The sequence below is a fragment of the Cyprinodon variegatus genome, unplaced genomic scaffold (assembly GCF_000732505.1).
Source record: "Cyprinodon variegatus isolate N-32 unplaced genomic scaffold, C_variegatus-1.0 Scaffold29, whole genome shotgun sequence".
Lineage (NCBI taxonomy): Eukaryota > Metazoa > Chordata > Actinopteri > Cyprinodontiformes > Cyprinodontidae > Cyprinodon > Cyprinodon variegatus.
This window is the reverse complement of record NW_015150482.1, coordinates 1673748-1691712: the sequence shown is the minus strand read 5'-3', so window position 1 is coordinate 1691712 and position 17965 is coordinate 1673748. Positions and strand designations below refer to the sequence as shown.

The window sequence follows — 17965 nt, the reverse complement described above, 5'->3', positions numbered from 1 at the left end:
CCATCCATCCCAAAACCAGAAACAACGTAGATTTATTTAAAATGAGTCAAGGGGTTCAAAACCAATGGAAAACAGGTTTTCCATTAAGATATCGAGAAACAAAGTCAAGCCAGAGAAAATATCTTTTTCATTTTACTTAAAAACCTTTATCACTGGAAAAGACACCTTAGGTAGTATTAAAAAGTGTCCTCGCTGAACTGGCCTGACCTACACATGGGAATGAACAATTAGAGGGCTGCTACTAAAGACAGCCGGTCTTTAAAACCTCAGCAGAGCCACAGTAAATAAATATGTATATGCATATATATATATAAATAACCTAATTTGGTCTCATTAAATATGATTTTTTTTAAAACAAACTGTGAAATATGATTTGCTCTATCTATAATTAAATAAGTAAATCCAATTTAACAGGGTGGTCTTTGGCCCTTCCCACCTTCCCCTCTTGGTGGCGCCCCTGGGCCCTGCAGGCAGAGAGTGGAAGGAGATTTGGAGTCAGTCTGGGGCGCAGCACGGTTAAGGACCAGAGTAACGGGAGCTTTTTGTAATCAAAACAATGAGTTTACACATGTAAACCTAACCAAGTGACCTAAAACAGGAAGAGTTTTCGTCCCCTCCTCCCGGCATGATGAGGACACTGCGCGCGGACAGCCACTCACTGAGCGAGGCTGGAAGTTGTTGGAGGACACTGACCAACCTGCTCAGGTAAGGGTTTTACACCTACTGTTTATTAGAGAAAAGATAAAGCTCATTAATGATAGCTAAAATTACACCAGTATGTAAAAGAAGAATGATTAAATAATTACAAAATGCAGGAAACTCAATATTTGTTTAGACTCTACAATGAAAAGTTATTAAAGCTGAGATGAAAAGGTAAAATCAAACTTTTTTTGTTTATTTTTTCATCTACTTTTATTTTCCTATATCAGTTCAATAGACAACTCACCCTAATGAATGGGTTAAGCAGCAGCATACCACACGTCACTGACCAAATTCCCAGAATAAGGTGTTGCCCTGCCTTAGATCAGGATATTTCAGGGATAGTTATTCTGGGTATTTACATTGAAGCAGATAAAGTGAAACTGAATGTTTTTTGTTAAACAAAAATAATACAAAAAAGTTAATATATATTATTTTCTTGCCAAAATATAAAATATTGCTCTTCTGATGAGGTTATAAAGAACATTTGTTTTTTAATACATAGGGTTTAGCAAAACATTTGGAATAAACAGTTGCTACAGCTGGTGAGTTGTAGTTTTAAGAACAGAGTTATGCAGCAATGGCATGGTTACTTATTACATGAGAGGATTTTCTAAAAATGTTAACCTATAAAATGTATTAATCTTTAAATTCATGACCAGATTAAGGGGGTGCTTCCCCTTCCCAGTACCGCCATGCTGTGAGGCCATGGCATTTTAGCTCAAAATGTACACCATATGAATATAGTCTTTTCACTACTTTTGATATTAAAACATCTAATGTGCTCTTCTGTGGGCAAGGTGTAGAAACCTTCTTTCATTCCTCTAACAATTGTTGGGAACTCTTTTTAAGCCTTGGTACAATCAAAACCAAAAGTTAAAGCTTTAGAGCGTAGAACCATTATTTTCCTTATAGCCTTAATGTGACTAAACATTTCCCGCTTTAGGTCAGTAAATACCAAAATAATGAGCGTCTATATTCCTCACTATGTTGAAATTTTGAGTTTTAAAAACACTAAAATGACTAAGCCTTTAGATCATGTAGAAAAGCTCAGATGATGATAGGATGGCCTGGTAAACTTGTGATTTGAGGTTAATCCCTGTTAATTTATTTGGAGAAAACACCTCAAACACACAGTTACCTTGTGTGACACCAAGAGAAAATGAAAAAGAAATCACACAACATACTCAGAAGATAATTGATTTCCATATATCTTGATTATCTGGCAGAATTCCCAGAGCCCGGAATGCCACTCAGAGAGGAAGAAGCCTATTTCTTCATATATCAGCATAAACATCTGGATCTCAGTGTACAATATCAAATTATATCGTTTAGTCATAAGAGTGCTTATTACATTTAGAACAACAGGTGAGAATTTGCAAGCCTGAGAACACATCACAGTTGTGAGGTACAGGGGTGGCAGCATCATGTTGTAGGTTTGTTTTCTCAGGAAAGAATGGTGCATCTCTCAAATTGATGGCATTACAAGGAATGGACTTAATATGAAAATATTCCAGCAACATCTCAAGACATTACACAGGTAAAACTTTGGGTGAAAAAGTCTTTGAAATGAAAAATAACACAAAATAGTGAATCACCAAAGTAGTTATAAAGTGGCCAAATGATGATAAAGTCAACAAAGCTGTAGCCATCATTAATCCCTGATCTTAGCCCAAAAGAAAATGTGTGCAGAGATGAACTAGTATAATGTAAACAAGGCTACAAAAAGACCTCAATCCTTCCTACCAGTTCTGTCAGGAAGATGTATTCATTTCCAGAAAATCATATAATGATGTTATACAATAAAACCCCAAATCACACAACTTGAAAACAATTCTACAAAAATATTGAGGAAAAGTTTAGTGAGTAAAAAATAGTTTGTTTTTATAATGCAAATGTCTCGTTACCTAAAGACAGAGTAACTCAGATTATGCTAAATTTTGTTATTTCAGACAGAGGCTCTTTGTTTTTTGAATACTGCTGTATTGACCAATGGTCAATATATACGGTATATATACCGTACACATATATATAATTAATAGAAAGACCCACATATATATGGTCTTGTAATGGGTAGGAGCTCAATTTCTACCACTGAATCAATGTGTCCTCTTGGTACGAAATGTAAGATGGTTTCTCTGCAACCACAGTTGATGAAAAATCTGCATTGATTCATAACAGTGTACTCCCTTTTCTCTTCTTGTTCAGCTCTCACCTCCAGTACCATCTACCTGATAAAACTGTAGATTACTGTGGTCAATAGTTCTTTCTCACCCCTCGGCTAATTGCTGTGGGTACAAACAGGTTGAGTGAGGGAATATTGGCCAGAAAAAGAGCAGGGCTAAATTAGCACAATGAGTGGAAATCGTTTTTAGACGTTTACTTTTATTCACCAAGAGTTTAAAAAAAAGTAATTCAGTGCCATTACTATGTATACCCATGTCTTCACAACTTAACCTTAGTTTCACATGGAGATCAAAATGTTAAAATGTAACACGACATCAGCAACATCCTATGAATTATTGATGCAAGGACGTTCTTGTTCCTTTAAATTTTCCATCAGACTGCCTCCAGCAAAGAACAAGAGCCATTTTCCGGGATTAAGCTTGCATTTTGGTCTAAATAAAGTCTGTCTACTTTGGAACAATAAAATCGTAGGTGATTACATTAAGTGACATGTGCAGAAAAGCAGTTTCTTCACTTGAGAGTTTTCAGAAGGTACATTCTGTCTTCTAACCATGAGTTCAAGCACATCTTTCCCCTCATTTAGGCACGTAGAGGTTGTGACATGAATGCAAAGTAGAGAGGCTGAGGTTCTTGAATGCAACTTTACTGTAATGTGTCTGGTTAATGATCCACCTGGCAATGTCTGTTCAGGATGAAGAGAGGGTTTGCTCTGGTTGTTGTGCAGAGGTGGATCACAGCGACAAATGGAAACATTTGAATTTGCCTAATTTGGTAGATTCAAGCTGCACAATGGCGATTAACTTGTTCTCAGTTCTACTGAAGAGTAACTATTTGGAAAATGTCCATTTGTGGAGCGAGAAATACAGTGAGGGAAATAAGTATTTGAACACCCTCCTATTAATTCTAAGTTCTCCCCCTTAGAAATCATTAAGGGGCTGGAATTATCATTGTAGCTGCATGTTCTCTGTGAAAAAGATAAAAAAAACAGAAATCCCAATGTATGATTTTTTAAAATATTTATTTTTATGATACAGCTGCAAATAAGTATTTGAACACTTGAGAAAATCAATGTTAATAATTGGTACAGTAGCCTTTGCAATTACAGAGGTCCAACGTTTCCTGTAGTTTTTCCACCAGGTTTGCACACACTGCAGGAGGGATTTTGGCCCACTCCTCCACACAGACATTGACAGTCATGTTTAACTTCTTGCATTTTCTAATGATTGATCCAACAGTTGACCTGCTTGGTTATTTCCCTGAAGCCCTATCCAGCCCTGTAGAGCTGTAAAAGTTTGTCTCCAGTGTTTTTGTACAGCTCTTCGGTCTTGGCCATGTTTGTAGTTGGATTCATACTGATTGTATGGGCCGGACAAGTGTTGTTATGCAGCTAACGACCTCAAACAGGTGCATCTAATTTAAGATAATAAATGGAGTGGAGATGGACATTATGAAGGCTGACTAAGGCTACATTCACACTGCAGGCCTTGATGCTCAATTCAGATTTTTTGTAAAATCAGACTTTTTTTGTAAAATCAGACTTTTATTCGTAAAATCTGATTTTTTTTGTAAAATCCGATTTTTTTTTGCGTTGCTGTTCACATTTCCAAATATATGTGACTTGTATGTGATCTCCTGTGTGAACTGCATTCATACAACCTAAGTGTGATGCATGCAGAGTAGAGGAAGCAATGATGTCACATGCCAGCGTGCTCTGTGTTTACGGAAGTAAACATGGATGGTAGTGCTGGAGAACATCTGGCGATCTTTCCCAACCTTAAAAACTCAATCTGTCCAGGATGGTTAAACATAAATACTACTCTCCACATTATCGTCCACCATTGTTGTTGTTTTTCATGCCAATTCTGCAACGCAAGAAGCAGAAGAGTGACCACCGTCGGGTATTAATGACATTCAGGTCGGATGGATGCGACCTGGCTGTTTAGACACAGGTAGCATTTGAAAAGATCAGATTCTAATTGGATCTATGAGTGTCAGAATTCTAGCTGATTGACAGGTGTTCAAATAGTTATTTGCAGCTGTATCATACAAATAGATAGTTTAAAAAATCATAGATTGAGATTTCTGGATTTTTTTTTTAGATGGTGTCTCTCATAGTGGACATGCACCTAAAATGACAATTTCAGACCCCTACATGATTTCTAAGAGAAAGAACTTGCAAAATAGCAGGGTGTTTAAATACTTGTTTTCAATCTTTTTCTCCAGTTGTGGCTACTTCTTTGGGGGATTATTTATTTACCAGATCTGCGCATGTGGAGACTCCAATTCTCCTTTCCAAAACTTCTCAAGCTCTGTCAGATTAAACTGAGAATATCTGTGAACATCATTTTCACATCTTACCATAGCAGATTCAGCTGTGGATCTCTGCAGCTCCTCCAGAGTTACCCTAAACCTCCTAGGCTATTGGTGTTAAATGCCAAGTTTTTGCTCGTTTGGAGTGTTCTTAAAATATTTCCATTTTTAGATATTTTTTTATTTTAACAACCTAACCCTGCTTCAAAATTCCTAACAGAATGTGCACTAGTATTCTCTAATGAAACCTTAAGGCTTTCACAGAACAGCAAGTTACACACAGAGCTCATTAATGATTAGGTGACTTTTGAGGGCAGTTAATTGCACTGGATATTTTTTGGGGGGATAAAGAAAAGGCTGGCTATGGGTATTCTTTTCATCCACTTATTTAATTATGTGCCAGTGAACAGCTCAGCTGTCATTTAATATCCCATTATCATGCTTTAAAGTTTCTTGTTTTAATCTGAAATGTGAATTGCTTAAGGGGTGTTAATACTTTGGTTAACTATTTCAAGATGATCAGTATAGAGTGTCAAAATGAAACTGTTTTTTTTTCCTTTATGTAATACTGAATACTGGAAAAGCTCCATGTTTGATTACATAAACGTTTCCTGTAACTGTTTGTGGTGACTCACAAGAAATTCTTCTTCTTATGACTGCAGTTGCTTTTATCATCACGCTCAACCAGGATGATGATCATGATGCTGTCTAATTTAAATTAATGTAGTATGTAATTAATGTAGTAATATATTTAAAGATTATAACTTTGATTTTCTTTGACAGGAACCCTGATTTTGTATTAATGTTGTAAAGTTTAAATCAGTCTATAAGCTTAAGTTTATTGGGTTTTTGTACTCATGTGGCTTAAAGGGCTCTATTCAGTAACTTTAAAAAATAACATAGATCAGCTAACTCTTTTTCAACAGGTGCCTTTACATGGTGATTAAGAAATGATTTCTTATATGGCCCCTGAAAAAGCTCTTTAAAGAAAAGTTCTGACTATTTTTCAAGTGGGATGTCATGAAAGTATTACCGCTAGTGTGCTATCACTGTGATGCAGTGAGGACCCAGAATTTCAGTCATACACAACAAAAGAAAGTTTAAATATTTATTGAAATCTGTAATCCTAAATAGGCAGTAAGTCACCAGCAATGAGATTGGGAAACTTAGAGGGAAGAGAGATGGGATAGTTGGTGGGTAGAGATTTGTGGGCAAGGTAAAGCTCAGAATCCGTGGGAGAGGAGGGGGGATGCATGATTTTAAGTTCTCAGTTGTAGACTGGTGCAGTGTTGTGCAAGAAAGCGTTCAATGAGTGGTGTTCACTGAATAAGTTCATATTTTTAGTGATTGGTAAGCTGCCCGGATCAGTTTTAAAGTAATGAGCATAAATGTGATCGACGTTCACTGTGAGAAATGAGGGACACACACAGTTCAAGTTTGCATTCAATTGATAATGACACTTTTCATTGGATAACATCAGGTTTTACTGCACTAATTACGGCAAACAGCATGTAGACAGACCAGCATGTTTACTGCTAGTACTAGTGTGTGCGATTCAGACTCTACTGGTATTTCTGATGACAGTTTTGCAAAGCGCTTGGCAGAGTTTTATGAACTAACAAAGGAAGACTTTGTTAGTTCAAAAGACCCCTAAGTTTTTGTGAAAAAAAAGCATCAAGGTTATTTTGAGTAAGAAACGTAAGAATAATTTTTTTATACAGACCTGTATGTTTCTGATGTTTTGTGTAATTTGGCCTGATAAAGGCTTTGCTGAACATACAGTATATCTTGACTACCTTGACTGCATCGAGAATTTTCCATTTCTTTCTATATATTATGATCACACATTTAAAGAGTGTAATATGATGTTCTACTGTGTAGAATTGTGGCTTAATTTACCAAATTAACCTTTTCAAGTTAATCTATAGGTTTTGGACCATAGTCCTTTATTTTAAAAAGTGAACTATGATCATAAGCTAGTTCATTTTCATCTGTGTGAACTGAACTTTGAGCTTCTTATTTTTTCTTGTTATGGACTGGCATAACTTTGGGTTGGTGACGCCAGGGTGATGTCACTGTGGACCTGATGAAACTGCAAATGTCCATCCTTAGCTCAACCTTAAGATCTAAACCAGCACATTAACAAAAAGATTAAACCGGAAGCAAGCTTCATGCTTACCGGCCCAGAAGCTTGACAGGAATCAGAGGTCAGGGAAAAGAAACTAGGTCATAGCCGTGGAAGCAGAATAAGTGTCAGTCTTCAATCTGTAGTTGGGGTGCAGAATTAAGGTTACGCCTAGGGAGGCAGATTCGGTTTGGGGTTAGGCATGAGGCAGCAGTCATACAGGAAGAAAAAAAAAAAAAAAGTTTGAAGACCAGAGATCAGAAGCCAGGGGAATTTTTGACCTAAGGTAGAACTTGTAAATCCAGTAGGCAGAATTGAGACCGAGATCAGGCAGGCATGTCAGCAAGGAAGAAACGATGGACACTTAGCCACACAAGGCTTTCAATAATCTGTTGCTGTTTATCTGCCGTAGAGCAGTAAGTACAACCAGGTAAACATGTGGAGTAAATAAATGCATGATCAGTGAGCTGGCAAGGAGATGCCGGTGAAACTAACTTCCGCACAGATAGGATCTGAAGCAGAGAGAAGCGGTGCAGACAAACAGGCCCGAATCATTAATATCACAATGAGTTTGTGGAAGTTTTAGCCCTCCTTCATCAATTTATATGATTTTATCAAATCAGAACAACTCCAAATAAAACAAAAATCATGCATGTGGGATACCATGCAACATTAGATACACTTTTGTGTTTCAAAAGTGACAACTGTAAAGGTTGTCGCAACTTTTTCAACTATGTAGCATCTGCACTTTGGTTGGTGGAGGCAGACATTTGCATTAGCAAGATCCTTTTAAGGTAAATCCTGTGAAATAACTTTCAAATCATAGTCTTGAATACAGGAACAAACTATCCTCAGTGATGTTAAACAAACAATAGCCTGGTGCACAATCCAAAGGTTTTAACCACTTTTGGAGAACTGAAAAACAATAAATTCTATACAAGAAAAAAGGGACGACGTTGTCGTTCAAAGATCTGCAAGAACAAAATTACTTGATTCTGTTCTCGCGGCTTTTTGGAGATGTATATTCTGTGAAGAATTCTTTTCAAGAATGAAGTTTGACAAATATGGATGGTCAGAAATTAGATGTGGGCATTGATCTAAACTGACAAATACTTCTATGTGAGGGATATAAAGACTTCCCATTTATTTTGTTATTGACTTTTTATTTTTGTGAAGTCTTGGTTTTTTTCTGGCTAATATGTTCCCTACAAGAACAAAGACTTTGTTTCATCAACAAACAAAAGGAAAAACAGAGTTCTTTTTGGCAAGGGATTTTTCATATATCATACGAATTAACTTGAGGGATGCTTGAGAAGTCTCCATTGGGAAATTTCACTGCCACATTTGTCATGACGTAACCACTACCATTTTACATTTCTGACCAATCTTACAGCGATATTGGGGGGCACCAAACAAGACAAACGTTCTGCCCACCTAAAGTGTCAAAAAGGCTATAAGACCTCTTAAACCAGGGCTATGATAAAAGAGTGATGTAATTGCTTTTATCATCTGTTTACAATTATTAAGAACTAAAAATGCTTTAAACATAAATAAATCAACAAATGCAGGTTTTAGCTGTATCTTTTGTAAAGGTTGCATACCCCTGGACTGGACTGATGTGTGAAAACTTATCTGGAGATAACAAATGTTAAATTCTGTAGCTGTGAAAACAAACTTAATACTTGCTCTTGTGAAGGTGTGAAACATAGTTAGCAGTTAAAATAGCATTGTAATTCACAGATGTAGATATATATTCCTTTCAAGTTGTCTTTCACTAGCCAATATTAGCTAAAATGAGGGGATTTGTCTGAATAGCCATCAACTTCAAGCCTATTATCACTTTTTCAAACCGTAGTTTAAAATGTCCAAAGGATCCATTTAGAATTTTAATTTCTTGTTTTTTTTTCTCTTGCTCCCTTTAGGTGGTGCTAAGGATGGTTTTGCATCATCATACCTGGAGGTGATCTTAAACTATCTGTGCAGTTTTTCTCCCCTGAACCTTGAAGTGGCAATGGTCCACTGGACCACCAAGTGGGGGTCATGCATCTGGTTCCAGACTCTACTGGCCTTTGCCTTTGGCAGTTGTTCCTCACAGATCCCCAGCCCAGTCAACTTCTCTGTAGTTTACACCATGCCCTTCTTTCAGGCACAGGGCCCCATCCAGAGCATAGTCAACAACTCCTTTTACCAGGAGGTGTATGTTGCTTCACAGAATGTCATTGAAGCTGTTAACAGGAGTTTGGAAAAGGCCTGGGAGCTCCGCACTGGGCCTGTTGGAAGCCCAGAGTGTCAAATATGCAATTTATGTGATATTGATAAGGATTACAACCTCCTGGAGGACACAGATAATCAAGTGCTGTTGTTGGACACTCTTTTTATGTATTTATATTCTTGTGGAAGTTCTCAGTACGGTGTTTGCTATTTCCACGAGTTGAACTCAAATGGCAAACCACCTTCTCGGTCTAAGTGTTTATTCAGAAAGCGTTCAAATTCTGCTGCTTATTGTCCAGACTGTGTAGCGAGCCCTCTTGGTACCAAAGTGTCAATGGTAGAGGAGGGTCAGACTGTCTACTTTTTTGTTGCTGCCTCTGTCAATGACAGTGTTACTCAGCGTTATGGAAGAAAGTCAATATCAGTCCGAAGACCCCTAGCCACAGAGGATGGTTTTTACAGTGATGTGCGAGGCCTCACTGTTCTGCCCAACCTCAGGAAGACATACCATATTGACTATGTCTACAGCTTTTACACTCAGGAGTTTGTCTACTTCCTCTCAGTCCAAAGAGAGAGCCCAGAGCAGGACTCATCGCCATTTCAGACTCGTCTCGGACGTCTCCCACGGAGCGAGTGGGAAGTGAAGAGGTATCGGGAACTAATCCTGGAGTGTCGCTTTGAACCTAAACGCAGAAGACGGAACATTCGCAGTGAACCGTACAAGGATGTTGTGTACAATGTGGTACAGGCAGCCTATTTTGGCAAGGCTGGCAGGGAACTTGCAGAGGAATTAGGTGCTGAAGAGGAGGATGACATCCTCTATGGGGTGTTTGCTGTTACTGATGACAACGGAGTCACAGAGAATGACTCAGCTCTGTGTGCATTTCCAATGGACAATGTGAACAAAGCAATCGTTGATGGGGTTGATGATTGCTGTCGGTCTGGACCAGAGCAGCTCTCTAGAGGGCTTTGCCACTTCCAGCCTTGTGAAAGCTGTCCCCATGAGGTGAGTCTATCAGTTCCAGCGAAAGATAAAATTCCTCTCAGTTATATGATTTTCACATTAATAGATAGACCCACAGTTTGATATGAAAACAAGAGATAGGTTCTGTATTCATGGCAATATTTGATGTGTAATCAGAGGAGAAAGTAATACAATTTTAATAGGTCTGAAACAATCGGATTAATTGTGATGATGAATCGATAATTGTAATAATCATCTAATTAAATAATTGATTAATTGTCAACTGGAGTTCAGAGACTGTAAAATATGCCTATAGATGACAGATCAACCAACGACTGAGCAATAATTATACCAAAATTGTAAAAAAAAAAAAGCTTTTTTATCTGTCAATATGTTCTATTCAGAACTCCTCAAGTGGAAACGTTTTAGTTTCACCTGGTTTAATATGGTAAGCAGTCTTTTTTAGGGAACATTTTGCTATATGATTATTAATTGATTAATCGAAAAAATAATCGACAGATAATTCAATTCGCAAAGTAATTGCAGTTTTTTTTTTTTTTGAACGAGTCTTTTGATTATTACCATTGAATATATGTGTGCTGTGGGGTATGAATAGTTAATATCACTATCCCAATGTTTGATATATTATGAAATATGTACAGCACTTGTGCTTCTCCAATTATAGTCTATAATAGCTGGCAGTCACAATAAAGAAGACCAAATTTGAAAAGAAAAACTGTTTTAAAATGATAAAATTAAAAAAAAATGTACTTTCTTTCTTTTTTCTAATACAGAAAATAGTCCATCTGTATTCTGGACCTACTTTTTCACCAGTTCATCATAAAACAAAAAGGAAAATATATGAAATACAATTATGGCTTATGATTTTATACTTAATTTCATAGCAGGGTCTAAAAAAGACAGTTTATAAATATATTTTTGTATGAAATCAGGCCTAATGATACTATATATTTGAACATAATTTGTGTCCATAACTTAGGAGAACTACAGTGTTACTACCAGCTCAGTGTTATTTTCTAAATGGAAAGTGAATTTATTTTTGCTTTGGTTGATGCAATATAGGATTGTAATTAGGTAATTTGCTTTATACAACAGTACAGTAAATTTCTCAAGATATTTAAAAATAATACATCTTTTTTGGATGTTATGTTCTCATAGCATGTGTAGTGTTAATTCTCAGGGGAAAGCTTAGAAAATGCTGCTGTTTTTCTTCCAAATCCCATGCATATTTTCCATAGAAAACATATCTTTACTTAGGTTTTCAATTCTGCTACTAGGAATGAGGATGACAACTTGGGGATTGCGGCGAGACCATCTATTTGCTTTCAACAAAATATTTTCTGAGAGAATTCATGGGAAATCTTAGCACTGGGACATTAGTTGAAGGAATATTTATTAGTTTGCATTTTGTAACATTTAAGTCAGTGATTTTAAAATACAAACAAAAAATATAATAATTTAGAAACCAAGTAATGGTTAATCATCTCATGCAAAAATAGTGTTTAGAGAGTTTTGACAAACACATAATGTCTGATATTTTGTCTTCTTGTGAGTTCAAGCTAAATATTTCTTAACTGACAACATCTGCCTCATATGTGTTTTCAGGTGTTTCCTAACGCTCTACAATCTGTAATTAATGAGTCCAAACCTCCTGTTCTAATGAAGGTCACCTGTAGTAAATTTTGTGTAAAGCTTAAATCAGAAAAACAAAAGTTTTCTCATACCATGTTTGTAGATTTTTCCATTCTACCAAATGAAATCTTTTACCTCTAATTTATCTACATGATTTAGAATTACACAGGTCTAAGCATAATACCTTATACCTCTTGTTTTTACACGTTTTGTCATATTATAATGACAAAACTTAAATAACAAATACAGAGACAGCAATAATTGCCTGCTCATATTAACAAAATATGTATTGAGCTAATTATCAAATGGATTTCGATCAGGACTTTGAATAGGCCATTCTAACATATAAATTATGCAATGTAGGGGTGAACGATATGGACCCTAACATGTTATCACAATATTTTTAAGTAATTATTGCCATAATAATAAAGATGTCAGTAAAAAGATTTTTGCAGCTCCTTTACAATCCAACAAACAGTGAAAACACAAAAGCTGCTTTAACAGTAACTGTTTTTGATAGAATCTATATTTATTGGTGATCTTTAGAAAAGAAAAATGGAGAAAATATGAGAATTAATTATACCAAAAGTAATGTCAATTTTGGGGGGTTTCAGGCACCCTTAATAAAAATGTATCATTGTCACAATATTTCAACACTACTGTCACAATTATAAGATTTATATTTTTATAATATAATATAATATAATGTCATATAGTATAATACAATACAATACCATATTATATTATATTATATTATATTATATTATATTATATTATATTATATTATATTATATTATATTATATTATATTATATTATATTATATTTAGGATTATATAGGATTGGCTTTGGTGTATTTTTAAGATAGAATCTTTTTTTTTTACTTTTAGAATATAATCATTTGTTTAGTCACTTAATTCAGACCTATAAAACAGTCAGGCATAAAAAAGCTCATAAAATGAAGGGATGAAACATTGTTGTATTTACACATAGCAAAGAACAATCTCTTACCTTGCTACTAGCTGTGTTGGCAACTTACCATGAAGAGTTGAAATCTTGATATAATATCTATAATCAGCTGGAGAACAAGAAACAAGACACCTTTTTCTCTAAAAAAAAAAATCAGCTTTAGAGCAGTTTTTAGGTGTTGTGTTTGATCATAATCTGCTCCAGACTTTATCTTTTTAAGCACAAACTCTACAATATGTTTTCATGGTTAGGTACAAAGACTGGACAAAAATGTGTTAAAATAAAAAAAGGGAAGTGGAGACCAAAGTTCTCCTAATATGGTAAAAGCCACTCTAAAATCTCTTTATTGTAGTCTTTAAATACCAGTGTTGCTACAGCAACCAAGGTACATATAGTTTGTGTAATTGAAATGGAAACAAACCTCAATTCACACAACGGTCATAAATTTAACCCTGACTGAAAGAAGAAAATGTCTTCGCATGGGGAACAGTCATTTGTCCCAACAAGTATCTACTGTATAGGTCCCCAAAATGTTGCATGTTCCTGGGAAACATCGACTATTTTTCTCTTGATAAATTGTAATAAAGTGATTGGAATTTAGGAAAACAATGCTTCACTGAGACTTAAAAAAAAGAAGTTTATAAAAAGTTCACATGATGCTTTCTTTGATTCTTTTTGAAATAAACACTGACCTGTTTTCTATGTTAAACAAGTTTCTTTCTTCCAAGCAAAGATTTTACTCGTGCTTTTTGTTGTCTGTAAGAATATCTCTCTGTCAGATAACGCATCATGTTATCATCTATCACAGCTCGTTAAAGTATTAGATAATCATATTATCATCCAGTGCATCTGGTCTGTTGGGTCCTTTTCCAGTGGTCACCTTGGTGATGAGAGCACCGTGCTTCATGTCCCCATCTTAAAACAGCCGAGGCTGAATACATCTGTCATTTTCTAAAGATCAAATCTTGAAGTTGAACAGTACGGTACATAGTTGTTATGAAGCTGACTAAGCTGATGGAAGCTGCTGTTAAGCTGTAATGTTTATATAAATAAATAAATGTTATTTTATTGCCTATGACCAGCTGCGTGCAAGTATCACCATAGTCTTTAGGAGCAGATGTTTTTTTTATTTTTATTTAGCTGTAAAAATGATGGATTTTGTTATCTCATGCAATATTTTATTTTGAAAACAGCAACTCCAGTATATCTGACTTGTTCTTTCCATAGGATGGAACATATTTTTTAGACTGTCTGCTGAAAAACGTTGTCAGTATATCAAGTAAAGATCATAAGAGTCTTTTTGCTTCACTGTGTCCTCTCTGTTCCTCCTCTGATGGTGGCTCTAGAGCATGGAAAACAATGCCACATGTAAGGACCATCCTACCATGGTGTCAAAGCCTTACTATAGAGTGGACCTCTTCAACAGACAGATGACAAACATCCTGCTCACCTCTCTCCTGGTGACAACTATTGAGAACAAAACTGTTGCTCACATTGGTACCTCAACTGGACGTCTACTTCAGGTATGTTGCAGAAAAAAAACAACAAACAAAATAACAATGCTTGCAAATTACAATTCTTTTTATGATGTATTAATCTTATGACAAGACACAATATGTTAGACACAAGACATAAGACTTAATGTAACTTTTTTGACAAGTATTGCCAGATCCAAATTACACAATTCTAATCTTAAACTTATATGTTGAAGATGCTTGTTGTTGTATGTTCTTCCCTCCATCTCCAACCATATATATATATTCCGGCTACCTTCATTGAGTCACAAAAGCTCATCTGGCAATGATTCTGCTTGCCCCCCTTTCCCCTTGTATGTTTTTATAAAGGCTCTGTATCATGTTAACATAGCCTCCAAAAATGTTCATCTTTAATCAATCTAAAACGTTGTGAATTACTATTCCTGTTATCACTCCTTTCACTGTTTTATTCTCTCCTATGACTTTTATCTCTAAGACCTCTCTTAGTTTTCAACATCCAATGCTTTGTTGTTTTCCTCCTCATTATTGCAAATTACCATCAAGTTTCCAACTCTCAACTAAATCGACTTCTTTAATTATCTTAATTATTTCTCTGGAAATCAAAACGGGGATCAAATGACTCTATCTTCAGCACTGAATCTAAATATTATTCTTATTTCTTCTCTGAAAATCTTCCTTCTCACGACTTTTTTAATCTGAACTGCTTTATTGTAATTATTTACTTGATTCTCAAACCGCCTTTCTCCTGTTTCACTTCCTCTATCTCTCTCTATCTCATTTGAAACTGTCGTGCAGCCTTCCTCATCCTTATCTACCTGACTTGCCATTTTGTTCCATCCACCAACCCGTCAGGCAGTTTCCACTGGTTCTTGCCATGTGGCACACACATTTCATTAAGTGCAGACGCTCGCACTTTAAGTTTCTCACTCTTAAATGCATGCACATACTGTGATACAAAAATTTTAATAACAGAATTTTAGGCACTAAATTCGATTTCTTGTTTCATATTTAAACACTTTTAATACTATAGTCATTTAAGTACTGTACGTTTACTAGAAAATTGCCTAAATGTTGGCATTTGATGGGAACTACTTTTCTTCCCCCTGGTAAGTATGTAATCTGTCAGTACTTAATGCCAAGCACTGCATGTTGTGTGCCTCAAACAAACAGTGGCAGATCATAAAAAATGGCTTATAAGCAGTTATCTTAGCTCTGCTAATAGCCAAAACATGACCTGTGATGTTTGTGGAAAAACAGAGAGAATTTGTTGCAACACAACAACTTTAGCACTACAGGTTAAACCACAACACAGAACATGCAGAACTGATGATGAGGACATAGAAGGAGAGCTCAGGGACTGCTGCTGCTACACAGAAGGCAGATACCGTGCAGTTACAGAGAGAGGATATGTGGAGCTTTAAACGGCATTAAGCTCTGTTGCAGTTGCTCATCTTAATTTAAGGGGTCATAAAATAGGTTACATATACAAGAAGTTGAACACTGACAAACTGAAAAGCAGTCTACAAATACTACAGCACAATCTGCAAAGCAACGGAGGAGAAAGTGCAGCCAGGATTGCTTTTATTTCTGTGTATCTACTCTGTTAAAAATACAGCTGACACTGAAACTAATTCTGAAACATGATTGTCACATTTTCATGTATCTTAGTACATTTTGAAAATGTAAGCCGATGTGTTACAGAAGCAGGTGTGTTCTGTCAAAGGGTAGATATACCAGTTATGAATGTTTAAAGGGCCAAATAAATGCACCGTTATCCACAAACTGCATCCATTCATCGATCTTTTGGAAATAAAGACTAATTATCTTGAAGAACCATGAAAAATTGCAGCATCTGTTTGACACTTGCTACTGATTTAGTACCAATCGCACCCCACTCCTCTGTTGTCATTTATGTTAGCTCTTGTTTCCCCCCTTTCCACGGACATTATTGTCCCGAAGAACAAAAAAAACAAAAAAACCTTCAGAAATAATTTTATAGCCAGCAGGCATTCAATGAGTTTTAGTAACCTTTTCAAAGTTTCAAGCTTACCTGCTTGCAAACAGCCCAGTGTGCTTGTCCAACAAAAATAACAATGCTTGCAAATTACAATGTTTTATATGATATATTAATCATGAATGAAGCATATTCCGGGGGGAAATTAGGGCGTACCAAAGCTGTACATCCCAAAAACAGGGTCTAAAATTTCTAATATCTTTACTAAAGGATAATCACCCATTTATTAAGTCAGGTTTGTTGAGGCAGGGAAACACCTACACATGCAGGACAGTTGATCCTGAGGAGCAAGTTTGAATACCACTGTTATGGAGCAGTTGCATTATTTTATACATTTAGCAAACACATTAGGTGTTGTCAAAAAGTATTGTATTAGCATCAAGAAAAAGCAGAATAATTTTTAATTAGTATAAGATCATAAAGGAAATTGGTGGTACTGTATTAAAAAAAAAATTGGGGTGACATTTTAAGGGACAGATTCTCTTTATTTTAATATTGAACAATTTAATTAAAAATGATTGAAACCTAGTCTGTCTATGTGCTTGAAATCTCACTCCAAGCTTCAATTTGAGAATCCTGTATCTTCATTATGAATTGTATTTATCAGGTCTGTCTTTTTTTGCACATAAGAGGGTTTGAAAGTTGTGGAGGTAATTCCTCAGTGTTAAATATACAGTCTCAATGTACATTGACACTGCAAAATTTACAGTTAGTCAATTTGATGACTCTTTCAACAGAAAATCTGCAGGTTTAAAGCAGTCACCAAATAAGGAGCTCTTAATTTTGAGGTATTGTAAGATGATACACGTATACAGTATGCTAAGATAAACAGGTGATGTTTAACTTTGAACTTTGACAGCTTTAGTTAATATAAACTGAAGATTTTGACTGATGTATTCATATTGAATGCCAATGTTGTATCCCTTTTCAATGTACCGGAACTAGTTTCATGTTTTAGAAAGATAGAACTGTGAAAAGATTCTTTTTCATGAGCTATTATATCGTAAATCGTATTCGGAAACTTGGAGGCCCTCTATCATTTTGAAGATTGCATATTATTTTATGGCTGCATATCATGACACAGCTCTCACATGGTCCCCCAAGTCTGCTCCTGAGTGGTTAGTTCCTTATTGTGCCTCCACTTTAGAGAGGACATGCTATTGATTTAGATCAAATTCTAGATGCCATCAAATCAGCATACCCAACTTGTTTAGAAAGGACTGGTCGACATTTTCAGATCTGTATGTGTTCTTTTTATTTTTGTTTGCACCATGCACAGTGCATCATTCTTCTGTTTTTATGTCCTTTTGTTTTCCTCCATCAAATGAATCATATGAAG

At 35.8% G+C, this 17965-nt stretch overlaps 1 protein-coding gene across 1 annotated transcript in view; it reads left to right on the top strand.

Moving 5' to 3' along the window:
• The first annotated feature begins 494 nt into the window (after window positions 1-494).
• The window catches only part of mst1r (macrophage stimulating 1 receptor), a 33872-nt gene continuing 16401 nt past the window's right edge, over window positions 495-17965 (top strand). Inside the window, exons 1-3 of the mRNA XM_015398358.1 lie at window positions 495-705; window positions 9244-10538; window positions 14463-14639. Of these exons, the coding sequence (XP_015253844.1) occupies window positions 9333-10538; window positions 14463-14639 (1383 nt within the window). The 5' untranslated portion in view covers window positions 495-705; window positions 9244-9332. The remainder of the gene's footprint in view (window positions 706-9243; window positions 10539-14462; window positions 14640-17965) is intronic.